This window comes from Staurois parvus, unplaced genomic scaffold (genome assembly GCF_062004578.1).
Source record: "Staurois parvus isolate SC_StPar_1 unplaced genomic scaffold, SC_StPar_1.0 ptg000277l, whole genome shotgun sequence".
Taxonomy (NCBI): Eukaryota; Metazoa; Chordata; class Amphibia; order Anura; family Ranidae; genus Staurois; species Staurois parvus.
The window spans coordinates 1,004,783-1,018,448 of NW_028318073.1; the positions used below are offsets into that span (position 1 = coordinate 1,004,783).

At 43.2% G+C, this 13,666-nt stretch overlaps 1 protein-coding gene across 1 annotated transcript in view; it reads left to right on the forward strand.

Moving 5' to 3' along the window:
- The window catches only part of RIOX1 (ribosomal oxygenase 1), a 103,963-nt gene that overhangs the window by 17,793 nt on the left and 72,504 nt on the right, over positions 1-13,666 (forward strand). The window contains exon 3 of the mRNA XM_089681766.1: positions 6,653-6,798. Coding sequence (XP_089537892.1) covers positions 6,653-6,798 — 146 coding nt within the window. The remainder of the gene's footprint in view (positions 1-6,652; positions 6,799-13,666) is intronic.

Genomic DNA, 13,666 nt, shown 5'->3' on the forward strand with positions numbered 1-13,666 from the left:
TTTACTTCAGTAAAGTTAGGAGATGTCAATTTCCAAGCAGTAGATAAGAAATTCAGACCAGTTTACCGCTGAATTTCAGGGCAGTCCCAAAAGATATGTACTATGGTTCCTTTGGTCATGTCACATATCCAGCACTCGTCATTCACCTTCTGGATAGACGCATGAAGGGACAGAAGGGGTTCCATGCTATCTGATCAAGAGTTTGTAGTTCAGTTCCTGAATTTATTATAGAAAGAGGCTTTATAAGATAAAAGTGTAATATGCTCCATGTGTTCCTCGGAAAATGCCATATTAGATCCTTCTCCCATTTTTGAAGAAGGTAATTAGAGGGTATCTGGAACTTGGATAAGAGTAGTTTTATATGATGCAGAAAGTGTACCCATTAAGGAGCACAGTTCCCCAAACTAGGTCACAGGTACTACACCAAAAACCCAAATATAGTTATTATGGTAAGATTGTTTGTTTTTAATTAAGGAAAAAGCAGAATGTGCCTGCTCAGGGTACACCTGAAACGGAGAAGGGCATGCAGTCATGCTGAATGGAGACTCATTGGAGTTTACTGTGCTTATGACAGCAGCAGTAAATTATGCAAGCCATCTGTGTTGCAGTATCATATAGAATAGAAACTATTTCAATCTTGGATTTAGGGAAGAATAATATGTTTTATAAGATTCAGGCTTCATGCACACTAGCGTTTTTTTAAGCTATAAGCTGTTATTACCATTTTGTTTTTTGCTCCTGGGTGTTCATGCACACTACTTTAGGCTATTAGCTTCTTTGAGCTTCAGCATCTAGGAGCAGAAAAACATTTTTTGTAGAGTTTTTTTGGACCATTTTTCCAGTAGAAGAAAACACAAAACACTACTCAAACACTCCTAACAGTTTTTTTTCATGTACTGTAAAAATGCTAATAAAACACTTGTAAACACTTCTAAGTGCTCCTAAAACGCTACTAAAAAATGCTATTACCAGCGTTTTTTATCCAGCATTTTTACTAGTTTTTTTCGAGCTTAAAAAAACTTCTAGTAGGCATGGAGCCACAAAGTGAATTTCCTTCCAAAATTAATTTGATGAATTCCCATTAGAAAGAATTTTAAGGGATGCTAGTGTATTTCCAACAGCAAGCTTTGCAGGAGGTAAAGTAGTCTGGGTAGCACATTCATCTTAAGAGCATTACATCCAGTTGATTTTAATTTTGCCCCAGGCTGCAAAATACTTCTGAGTGTGTAATAAAGGGAGGAAGTTTAAAGCTAAGATGTGGGAAAGATCTGCGGTTATATATGTTCCAAGGTATAATGCCAGTTTGATCATATGATATTTGTATGGTAAGTGCTGTTTATGTGCTCCAGGAGGTCAGATGGAAAGGAGAAAAATGCTGATAAGTCGACTGCATATGCCACCATTTTGTGGGTATTTTTTCTTACCAGTAAGCCCCTGGATATACACTATATTGCCAAAAGTATTGGGACGCCTGCCTTTGCATGCACATGAACTTTAATGGCATTCCAGTCTTAGTCTGTAGGGTTCATTATTGAGTTGGCCAAACCTTTGCAGCTATAACAGCTTCAACTCTTCTAGGAAGGCTGTCCACAAGGTTTAAAAGTGTATCTATGAGAATGATTGAGGAAAGTGGAAAGACAGCGCTGCACCCGCAGGTACACTACTATGGGAATGTTTGGCCGTTCTTCCTTAAGCACATTTGTGAGGTCAGGCACTGATTTCAAATGAGAAGGCCTGCCTCGCAGTTTCCACTCTAATTCATCCCAAAGGTGTTCTATCAGGTTGAAGTCAGGACGGTGCAAGCCAGTCAAGTTCCTTCACCCCAAACTTGCTCATCCATGTCTTTGTGGACCTTGCTTTATGCACTGGTGGGCAGTCATGTTGGAACAGGAAGGGGCCTTCCCCAAATTGTTCCCACAAAGTTGGGAGCATGAAATTGTCCAAAATGTCTTGGTATGCTGACGCCTTAAGAGTTCCCTCCACTAAGGGGCCAAGCCCAACTCCTGAAAAATAACCCCCCCCCCACCACCACCACCAAACTTTACACTTGGCAAAATGCAGTCAGGCAAGTACCGTTTTCCTGGCAACTGCCAAACCCAGATATGTCCATCAGATTGCCAGACAGAAAAGCATGATTTGTCATTTTGCGTGGCCTTCCACTTCGTGGCTGAGTTGCTGTTGTTCCCAGTTGCTTACACTTTGTTACAATACCACTAACAGTTGACCGTGGAATATTTAGTAGCAAAGAAATTTCATGGATGGACTTATTGCACAGGTGGCAACGTATCACGTTACCACGTTTGAATCCACTGAGCTGAGAGCAACCCATTCTTTCACAAATGTTTGTAGGAGTCTGTATACCTAGGTGCTTGCTTTTATACACCTGTGGCCATGGAGGTGATTTGGAACACTGGATACAATGATTTGGAAGGGTGTCCCAATACTTTTGGCAATATAGTGTATGTATTGGATCTAATATGTCCAAGAAATGCTCCCAGCAGTAAAATAAATATCCAGGGAGAATATGGACAGCCTTGATGATAGATATTGGTTTGTGCTGGGTTCCATTGGTTTTGATTGCTGCTGTAGGTGCAGTGTAAAGAGATCTGATCCACTACACCATTTTGAGAGGAATTCCTATTTGCTTTCCAGTTAAATACAAAAACCAATTGATTGAAAGCCTTCTCTGCATCAGTTGGGCAAGAGCAGTGAGATAGTTTTCAATCTAGTATACCCTGAAAACCCATCTCTTCAGGGAAGCCTACCTCACCCCCTGCTAACTTGCTGACCTCCTCCACTCTTCCTACCACTCCATCCCCCACAGCTATCTCCTCCTGTACCACCATCCCCTCCCTCCTAGATTGTAAGCTCGAAAGAGCAGGGCCCTCAATACCCTCATGTTTTGCATTGTATTGGTATTGTTCTGTCACATGTTCTGTCCCCCTTTGTAATGTACAGCGCTGAGTGAACTATTGGCGCTTTATAAATACTGTATAATAATAATAATGATAATAGTATAAGCGATCATATATTTTTTGTATTTTTCACTTTCTGAAGTTCTTAGGCTGGCCATGTGACATTGCAGGATCCTTTTCACCATTTTTCAAGGGTGGGCATTTTTTACTAATGCTGTGATGACATCAGTACCACTGTCTGCAGCAGTTCAGTGTTTAAAGATTGCTTTGACACTCTGCAGTCACAGCATTGTATTCAGTGTTTTGGTTGAGTGAGGCTGGGTGTCATTAAACCCAGAAGACTGAGGATATCTTGTGACCAAGAAGAAGTACCGTATTTGCCGGCGTATAAGACGACTTTTTGACCCTTGAAAATCTTCTCAAAAGTCGGGGGTCGTCTTATACGCCGGTACACATGTTAGGGGGGCTGCGGCATTAAGTACAGGGGTTTGCAGGGGCTGATGTCTCTTACCTGGATCCAGTCCCACGATGATCCGGTCCAGGAAGCGCGGCGTCTCCTTCAGTTCGGCCACTGGATGTTCGTGCGGCTGCTCGGCTCCGCCCCCTCACCGGTGATTGGCCGCCAGAACTGTAGCTCAGGAAAGGCACACAGGCGGCCAATCACCGGCGAGGGGGCGGAGCCGAGCGGCCCCGCGAAAATTGAGTGCCGGAGCAGCAGGTAAGTGTTCTGTGTAGAGGTGCTGCTGCAACCACATATGCTGGCTGCAGCAGCACCATACGAGAACAGGGTCAGCAAGTCTCAGTGGGAGGAATAGTGCCCCATCATTGGTGTCACTGATACCAATGATGGGGCACTATTCCTCCCACTGATACCAACGATGGGGCACTATTCCTCCCCCCCACTGACACCAACGATGGGGCACTATTCCTCCCCCCCACTGACACCAACGATGGGGCACTATTCCCCCCCCCACTGACACCAACGATGGGGCACTATTCCACCCCCCACTGACACCAATGATGGGGCACTATTCCACCCCTCACTGACACCAATGATGGGACACCATTCCTCCCACTGACATCAATGATGGGGCACTATTCCTCCCACTGACACCAATGATGGGGCACTATTCCTCCCACTGATACCAATGATGGGGCACCATTCCTGCCACTGATACCAATGATGGGGCACCTATTCCCCCCACTGATACCAATGATGGGGCACTATTCCTCCCACTGATACCAATGATGGGGCACTATTCCTGCCACTGATACCAATGATGGGGCACTATTCCTCCCACTGACATCAATGATGGGGCACTATTCCTCCAACTGACATCAATGATGGGGCACTATTCCTCCCACTGATACCAATGATGGGGCACCATTCCTGCCACTGATACCAATGATGGGGCACCTATTCCCCCCACTGATACCAATGATGGGGCACTATTCCTCCCACTGATACCAATGATGGGGCACTATTCCTGCCACTGATACCAATGATGGGGCACTATTCCTCCCACTGACACCAATGATGGAGCACTATTCCTCCACTGATACTAATGATAGGGCACTATTCCTGCCACTAATGCCAATGATGGGGCACTATTCCTGCCACTAATACCAATGATGGGGCACTATTCCTCCCACTGACATCAATGATGGGGCACTATTCCTCCCACTGGTGTGCATTGGAAGAGGGGTAGTCTTATACGGCGAGTATAGCCCAAACACTACATTTTAGCAGGAAAAGTAGGGGGGTCGTCTTATACGCCCAGTCGTCTTATACGCCGGCAAATACGGTACTTCTACTTTTTGGTGTTTTATTGCTAAATTGCATAATGCACATGTTTGCGGTAAACATTTAAAGGATAAGTTCGCCTTTGTGAACATGTTATATGTTACACCAGCCTTTTTCAACCTGGGTGCCTTTAAGTTTCTTCAGGGGTACCTTGGCAAAATGGCCAGAAATGTTATACAAGCCAGCAGGTGAGTCAAGCTTGCCTTTTAGCTACACAAAGCCACAGGTTTTCATTGTGCACCAATACAGCTTTCTAGCCACTGATGACATAAAAAACCAAAGATGTCATCAGTTGATAATGAGGGCACCTGCACAGCATCCTTGCTTGCCCCCACTCCTCTCCATCAGCACTGGGGTCACATTAGCCGAATGAGTGGAAAAAACTGGGGGAGAAGAGAAACAATATAATACTAGTTTGTACTAGTGTTCAAAGGTGTTTTTGTTTTCAAAGAATAAATCACTTCTGATGTTGGGTGTCCTATATGTGCAGATGTTGCTGCGTTCTGTAAAATTATTGGTTTAGTTTTTTACATTTTGTAATGGGTGCCTTAAGATTGTACAGAATTTTAAAAGGTGCCTTGACTGAAAAAAAGGTTGAGAAACACCATATTTAGGGTGTAGCATGTTGAGCATCTGCTTAATCTCCCCTTCCCTGTGACAGCGGGCCGGGGATCTCCTCTCAGCACCTGCTGTCAAAATTCAAAAAGATCACGGCCGTATGCGTGCTCCCATAGGAAGTGGCTTTCTATGCCTATGGGAGCACTCACTGAAGAGAAAGCGATGAACAGCGGTGGGGAACCCCAGAAGAGGTGCTCCATTGTACAGAGCAGGTAAGTATAACATGTTTGTTACTTTTTTAGGGAAAATAAGAAGCTTTAATATCACTTTAAAGAGGGGCTCCAGTTTCCTATATAAAAATTAAAAGCAGCTACAGAACTATAGCTGCTGACTTTTAATGAACAGCCACTCACCTGTCCTACATATTAGCGCTGTGTTTGGTCCAGCCATTTTCACTCTGTGTGTCTCTCTCCCCCGCGACGGCATTTTTTACTATGGGCACCCGGCTGTGACAGCTTACGGATTCACAGCCGGGTACCCACTTGCACATGCACGAGTGGTGCTGTGCACTGTGAATGGTGTGGCTGCCTTCTGGGACCTGTCACGTGTCCCAGAAGACTGCGGTTGGGGGAAGAACTTTTGCTTCTGATCGCCTAGGAGGTCAGAGCAGAAATGGGAGCAGATACCTGTCAAAATCGGGTATCTGCTCCCCAAATCTGCCCCAAAAACTCCATTTCACAAACAGGAGCTGGAGAGGAGGCCTTAAAGTGCTTTAAAAGATAAGTTCACATTTCATTACATGTTACACCCATATTCAGGGTGTAATGTAACATGTTATGAATACACCAGGTGCTGTTTTGACAGCTAGTTGGGGGATCTTCTCTCCTCTTGCTAGCTGTCAAATTTAAAAAAACGCGGTCAAGGGGGTCTAATTGTTTTCTTTAATTCAGCCTGCTGGCAAAATTAAAAGAAAACTAATCACCCTGGCCAGTTTAAAGTGCTCACCTTTACAGAAAAAAATGTGACCCTGCTGACCAATCTGAATCCATTTTATCCCTCTTTGGTAGCACTAATGGAGAAGAGGGAAAAGAGCTGGAATTTTGAATCCTTGGACCTCTTGAGCTGCTGCAGGGGTGCTGACAGCTTGGCAAACCCACAGGTAATTATAGCAGAAACTAGAGAGTGGGGAGGATGTCTGTTATTCACCTTCACATTTTTTCTGTAAAGGTGAGCTAACCCTTTAAGCCTGTTCATCTTCTTATTTTGAATTATTGCAGGATATAATATCTGGTCCTGGCAAACTCTTTTATATTAAGACAAGCTTAAAATTCTAGCTACTGTATATTATAGCTATGTTTGTACCTTTTTGTTTTAGGATTTGCGAAGCAGCATCAAGCAGCATGTTGGACCTTCACTACAGTCTGTACTGCAGAATCTGGGGGAAATCCAGAACAGCAAGGAGCGAGCTAAAACTTTATTCAAATGGTTGATTTCTCCCATTAAGCCCAAGGAATTTTTCAGGTAAGCCTGTTTTACTGTGACCACCTTCGAAACGTAAGTGTCGAAGCAGTTTTTTTTAAAAATAGCACAGTAAAAGCTGTGAAAGCTGCTGTGAGATCGAAAGGTTTTGTGCAATTGAGCTGAGGTACAGCTTTATTTCTTGTTCAGGCTAACTAGACACAGAATATTTTGATATAACTTTTTGTTGAAATCATTGATTGTTATGTACCTACAGTATTTCTTAATCATACAGGACACAGGCTTTTGTTAATCAAGACCTGCTACCTCCAGGTGAGGACATTGGCAAGCAATTTTTTTTGGCCAGCTCATATAAACCCCTCCACTCTTTGCAATCCTTTTTTTTTTTTTTGCTGTTGTGGTGGATGACCTCTCTCTTCTTGGAGTAGCTTTGTGGTATATGATTAGTGATTCTGCTCGAAAGACTAAGATGTGCTGATCTTCATACTGAGAATGTTTGTTTTTTTTCTCAACCCATCTGCATCTACAGATACTGCAGCTACTTCCTGCAATATCTGAATTGGTGCCTCTCTGCAGTCAGGGCTGCATGTAATGGCTACTTCAGGGACACTGGCTTTGATAGCTGTCGTAGCTTAAGTCCTGCATGGGAAGTGTCCAGTACTTTTTCCAGTCTAGGCCAGATCAGCACTTGGCCTTAAGCTTCCTTGAAGGGTCAAATTTTGGCCTTTACTATCCCTTTTCAGATACCTCTGGCTGCTCATGTGCTGGTAAAGGCCTTTATTCAGAGAGTGGCTCACATAGCATGCACCCCCCCCCAGTTTGTTCACCAGTCTCGCCATGGGATTTTAAAAAGTTCCTGTCAGCTCTACAAAAGCCTTCCTATTGAGCCCAATAAGGATATTCCCTTGGCCAACCTTACTCTTAAGGCAAGTTTTCATGTCAGTGAGACTGGTCAGGAAGCTGGTGCCCTTTTCTTGTAGAACCCTTCCGTGTTCTTCATAGGCACAAGGTGGTTTTGAGGCTTCGGGGTTCCTGTGTCTCCAAGATGGATTCTCCCTCCTCAGGACATCATCCCACCTCTATTTCCAGCTACAAAGCATCCACAAAAGATTTCTCTTTCCTGTGGATTACATAGTTCCATAGTTGGTAAGATTGAATAAAGACAACAGTCCATCCAGTTCAATCTATGTGGTGGGTGTGTGTGTGCTCGTGTCAAAAATCATATCACGTATCCCTGTATATTGGGATATGAACAGTTCTGGCAGTTGTGGCTGCAATCTTTCTAGCTCTACCTGTACTTCGCTTGGTAGCAAGAAATTCCCGAAATGCACACTTCTTAATAAGGGATTGAAAAGTACTGACTGGCATATTCAAGGCTTTGGTTATCTTTTTATATCCTTTTCCATCTTTATATAGTTCCATTACCTTGTTACGCAGGTGTTTTGACAGTTCTTTTCTGCTCCCCGTGGCTCAGTATCTAGCCTGCTTAGTGCATCCATGTGAGAGCTAACAAACACATTGGCTATTTATACACAGACACTAATTGCAATTTATGAAGCCACAGATGTAGGAAGTTAACCTTTAATTGCCATTTTAACCTGTGTGTCACCTTGTGTTTGTACCATGGCCAAACATTCCAGGGTTTGCAAACAGTGGATCAGGGCCATTTGGGTGATTTATGTTTATCATCATGATTTAAAACAGAGCCAAACAACTATGTGATAATAACGGCTTCATATGATATCGCTATCCTTAAATAAAAAGATAGTATTTTGGCATGATCAGTCATATTTTCAATATCAATCCCAAAATTCAAAATTTTACGATTTCTCCCAGAAACGTTTCAGCACAACTGTATGCGTTACCCAGTTAAGAAGAGGTTAAAATAGAAATATAGGCAAAACCTTTTTTTTTTTTTTTAATTTTATTTTGGATAGAGTAAGGAAGGATTATAACCCCTGTCAGTTTTTTTTTTCCGCCATTGTGTCCCATTGCGATTTACCTTCACTTCCTGTCCCATAGCCAAAAAAGAAGTGAGAGAAAATCCCTGCAAATTAAGGGAATTCCTTGGGGACCCCCAGGTCACCAGAGCTAGTGTCCCCATTGGAAGATTACTTCTTTGGGGACGACCCAAAATTTGGGATTTTCTTTTACTTTCACTTTCAATGACAAGGGTAAACAGGCCGAATAGAGAGGGTGAACCTCTCTAATGGGGTCACAAACAACAATAAAAATCTGACAGGTGTTCTAATCCCTCTAGCAATGTGTACATACAAACATACATATTTGACCATTACCTTCACTACATACACTCTGATTCTTCCTTAGTGTTGCTTTCCAGTGGTTGTTTCTTGCTGATCCTCTTTTCTCTACAGTTCTAGCAGACAAGATCTGTCTGATCGAGAGCTTGTGACTCTCTGCAGTATCTGACATTCTAAAAGACCTACTCTGGACATTTGTTTTACAATTTGATAGTGATGAACTGTTTTTAATTTTTGTCAACTTTTTTTAGAGTAAAAGTTTTATTAAGGTTTTAGAAGTTTCTGAGCGTGCATTCAACTATAATCATATACAAAAGCTATCATACAGAATATAACTTGAGATTGAAAAATCTCGCATAGAAATCAGCTTGCAGGTTTTATTGACAAAACTAAATTGAACAAGCTGAAGTTAGAAGCTGATTGGCTACTGTGACAGACCCAACCAAGACAGGGGCTTTTGGAGGGGACTAGGGGCTAGCCTTCTACCCACTGAAAATGGCCCATGGAGGAGACCAGGGATTTTGTCTTTTTCTCCTGATCAGAGCATGGAAAACAGCTCAGTTCAGCCTCTGATCCCATGGAGAGAGAAGATCATTCTCTATGATGGACACCAACATGATTAACTCTGAGAGCGAGGCTTGTATTAATTCTCTGAAAAAGACAATAAAGCTTCCTTTCTGGAGTGGATGGAATGGTGTAATATTAAGCTTGTACAGGTTAATAGAAGAAATATGGTGCGCCCCCTCCCCCGCAGACTGGATTTGAGAAGCTCCTCCACTTGGGACAGAAATATTTATCAACAATCTTCCTCCCTGTGTAATGTACTTTGTGTATCCAGGGGTGGGCTTGTTGCTGACTGTCTGCAGTGGACTCCCTAATTAATCAAAGCTTTGGCTGGGTGCTTGGCTGTTAGCTTACTGTTAATTAGGTCAATGTTCCCTGCTAGCTTTTAATTAGAATACTGTTTGATTAGATCACTGTTCGATGTTAGTTGCTAGCTGTTGATTAGCTTACTGTTATTTAGATCACTGTTAGCTGTTGGCTGTTCATTAGATGTTCTGATGATATTACTGATTACAGTTTGCATTGTTTAGGATCATGTGATCAAGCTCTTACCTGATTTTGTGTGGTCTAAATTCTGTGTGAATTGACAGTAAAGAGAGTTCCAGTTTGCACCTAAGCTAGTGTTGTCTAGTTCTTGGATGCAATTCCCAGCTGTAATTCCTTTGTTCCAGTGGCGAGGAAGCAGCTCTCTGACGGAAGTTCCCAGGTGGGGTGTAAGGCGATTCGTCACAGCTACCATGCATAATGGCACCAAATTTTGCACTCTCCAGTTTCAGTAAATCAGTTCTATTATATTGTTCGACCTAATCTTGCGCTGGTGATACTACTAAGAAAATTAAATAAGCTAATGAGTCTCTTGACAGTACCCTAATAGTCATATTCCTTCAATGCATTCATGTACTTGATTTAACGGCAATCTACCAACTTGCCTCCCAACTAATAAAAGGTATTGAGAATGCCTTTATTTGACAGACCTCAGGGAAGAAAAAAAGAGAGGTAGCCAAGAAAGGCTAAAAGATCGTATTCAGAGAGCAGTGGTTAATGATTCATACTCTGAATGGTCTAGGATTGTTAGTGGTATACCCTAAGGTTCAGTGTTTCCTCCTGTACCACTATCCCCTCCCTCCTAGATTGTAAGCTCCAAGGAGCAGGGCCCCCGAACCCCTCGTGTATTGAATTGTATTGTTACTGTACTGTCTCCCATTATAATGTACAGCGCTGAGCAAACTGTTGGCGCTATATAAATCCTGTATAATAATAATCTGGGAGTTCTGGTAGATCATAAGCTTAATAGTGGCATGCAATGCCAAGCTGCGGTTTCTAAACCAAGCAAATTCCTCTCTTGTATTAAACGAGGTATAGACTCCAGAGAGAGAGAGATATCATTTTACCCCTGTACAAATCATTAGTAAAACCTCATGTGGAATATGCAGTTCAATGTTAGGCACCAATTCACAAAAAATAACATTGGGGAACTGGAGAAAATACATAGAAGGGCAACCAAACTGATAAGGCATGGAGGAGCTCAGCTATGAGGAAAGATAAGAGGAACTGAATTTATTCTCTCCTGAGAAGAGGAGATTAAGGGGGATATGATCCACATGTATAAATACATCAGTGGTTCCTATAGTGAACTCAGTGCAGTTATTCACCCAAAGGTCATCACAAAGGACAAGGGGGCACTCTTTACGTCTAGAGGAAAAGAAATGTAATCTTCAAATACGGAAAGGTTTCTTCACAGTGAGAGCTGTGAAAATGTGGAATAGACTTCAAGAGTTGGATCTGGCTAGCTCAGTGCTTGCTTTAAAAAGGTCTGGATTCTTTCTTGGATACACAGAATATAACTGGTTACTAACATTTATAGGTAAAGTTGATCCAGGGAATATCCGATTGGCTCTCGGGGGGGATCAGGAAGGAGTTTTTCCCCTCATGGATCATGCTTTGCTGGGTTTTTTGCCTTCCTCTGGATCAACTGTGGGTGTAAGATTATAATTTTTTTTTTTTTTTTTTATGGTTGAACTGGGTGGACTTTTGTTTTTTTTCAGCCATACTAACTCAGTAAGAGAGGCAGGAAGGAGGGTGAGGGAGAAGGGTGCCTGGATGGGGACTATAGGAATCCTCTGTAATGTAGCAAGATTTTGCTTTGGAAGCTTCACAAATTGGAAGTTTAGATGTGTGCCTACTGTCTGCTATCCTATCAAAAAGTGACCACATTAGGAATGAGAGCACAGTGTGGTCCCTGTCCTGGCTGTGCTGGAAGTCTGTTCTCCTCAAATGATTAATAACGCCCCGCCCGCACAGCCGTTTCTGTTTCTCCACCCTCGCCTCTCTGTGCAGCTGAGAACAGGGGGTATGTAATTACTTATAAAAAAAGGAAATGAGGGAAAAGTATTTATAATGTGTTTTATAGGGTTTACATATACTTTAAAGTACAACTATCTCACAATTTTCTTTTCATTTTTGGATAAAGTAGAGATGGTTTAGAATACCTGAAAGTTTTTATTGCTGTCTGTGGTCCCGTTATAGAGATTCACTCTCAATTTGTCCTGTTTACCATTACCATTGAAAGTGAAAGTGAAAAAAAATCCCACATTTTGAGTTGTCCCAAGAGAAGTAATAGAGGGGAAATCTTCCAGTGGGGACACTACTGGTGAATTGGTGGTCCCCAAGGGATTCCCTTAATTTGCAGGGATTTCTCCTCACTTCCTTTTTTGGCTATGGGACAGGAAATTAAGGGACATCTCTCCAATGGGACACAGTTAGCAAAAAATGAACTGACAAGGGTTGTAACCCTCCCTTACTCTGTCCAAAAATGCCTATAATTCTACTTTAAGGCTAGCTGTTAGTTCTTCCTTTCTCATGATGTAGTGAGGTTCCTCTACCCATTCTTTGATATTGGGGGCCGTGGCCATTCTCCAGTTTCTGTTATTTCAGAGCTTTCCCAGCTTTTTATTGTTGTTTCCCCTTTTGGCAATTTCATCTTGTTTAGGGGGTGTAATATCATGAAGAGAGGGGAGATCTCCCCAGTTTGACTGTATGGCAAGTTTTTTAGACAGAACAAAAAGTGAAGAGAAATCGGCTCCAAAGAGACTGACAGAAGTTGCAAAATGTAGCAGTGTTTAGTAGAATGCAAGACTCGCTTTCACTTTCTGTTTAGATCAGTGGTCTCTAAACTGCGGCTTAGGGGCGGGATATGGCCCCTTGCTTGCTTTTATCAGACCCTTTGGACACTATTTCTGCCACTGATACAAGGCACTGTTCCTTCCACTATGTCAGGGCAGGAGCGATGGAATGGGCAGGCAGGCCCATGATAAGGTCATGCAGCGACGGACGACAGCCACTACCCACAGACCAGAGTCCCTCAGGGCGTGGAGTCTAAGCCCCAGGCTGCCCTTCACCAGGGCCCTTGATGGTGGGGATGGATTTGACGCAGACTGAGACCAGGTCGCGGCCCCCGAGAAACCTCAGCTGCGGTAACGACTGCCGCCAAGGGCGTACAGCTGGTGGGAGCTAAACGTGTAGCGTGGTCAGACAGGCCGGGTCTATAACAACGGAGCAGACAGTACAAGACGGTAGGCAAAGAATACTCAGGTCACGAGCCGGGTTCAGCAACGGGAGGTCAGGTAAAGGGTTAAAGCAGAGAATAGTCTTGTCCAAGCCGAGTCGGTTACCAGGAGAGCAATGAGAACAGAAGAAGAGCTTGCTGCAAGGGGAACATACAGGACACGAATGCAAAGAGCAAGTGCAGACAACAGGCTTAAATGTGATCAACCACGCCCCTCTGGGGGATGGACCGCAGAGGCCTGAAAGCATAAAAGGCTCCCACCATGCTTTGCAGAAACCTAAGATGGATGCCAGCACATAGAGCAGCATAACCTCTGGGGAAAGGTAGGACCTTGACACAGTGACACCCCCAATGAGGCATAATTCCTGTCACAAATACCAACGATAGGGCGCTATTCCTACAACTGACCCCATCATAAGGACATTATTCTTCCAACTGACACCAACAGCAGGGCACTATTCTTCCCACTGACACCAATGATGGGGCACAATTTCTTCCCCTATTACCAACAAAGGGGCAA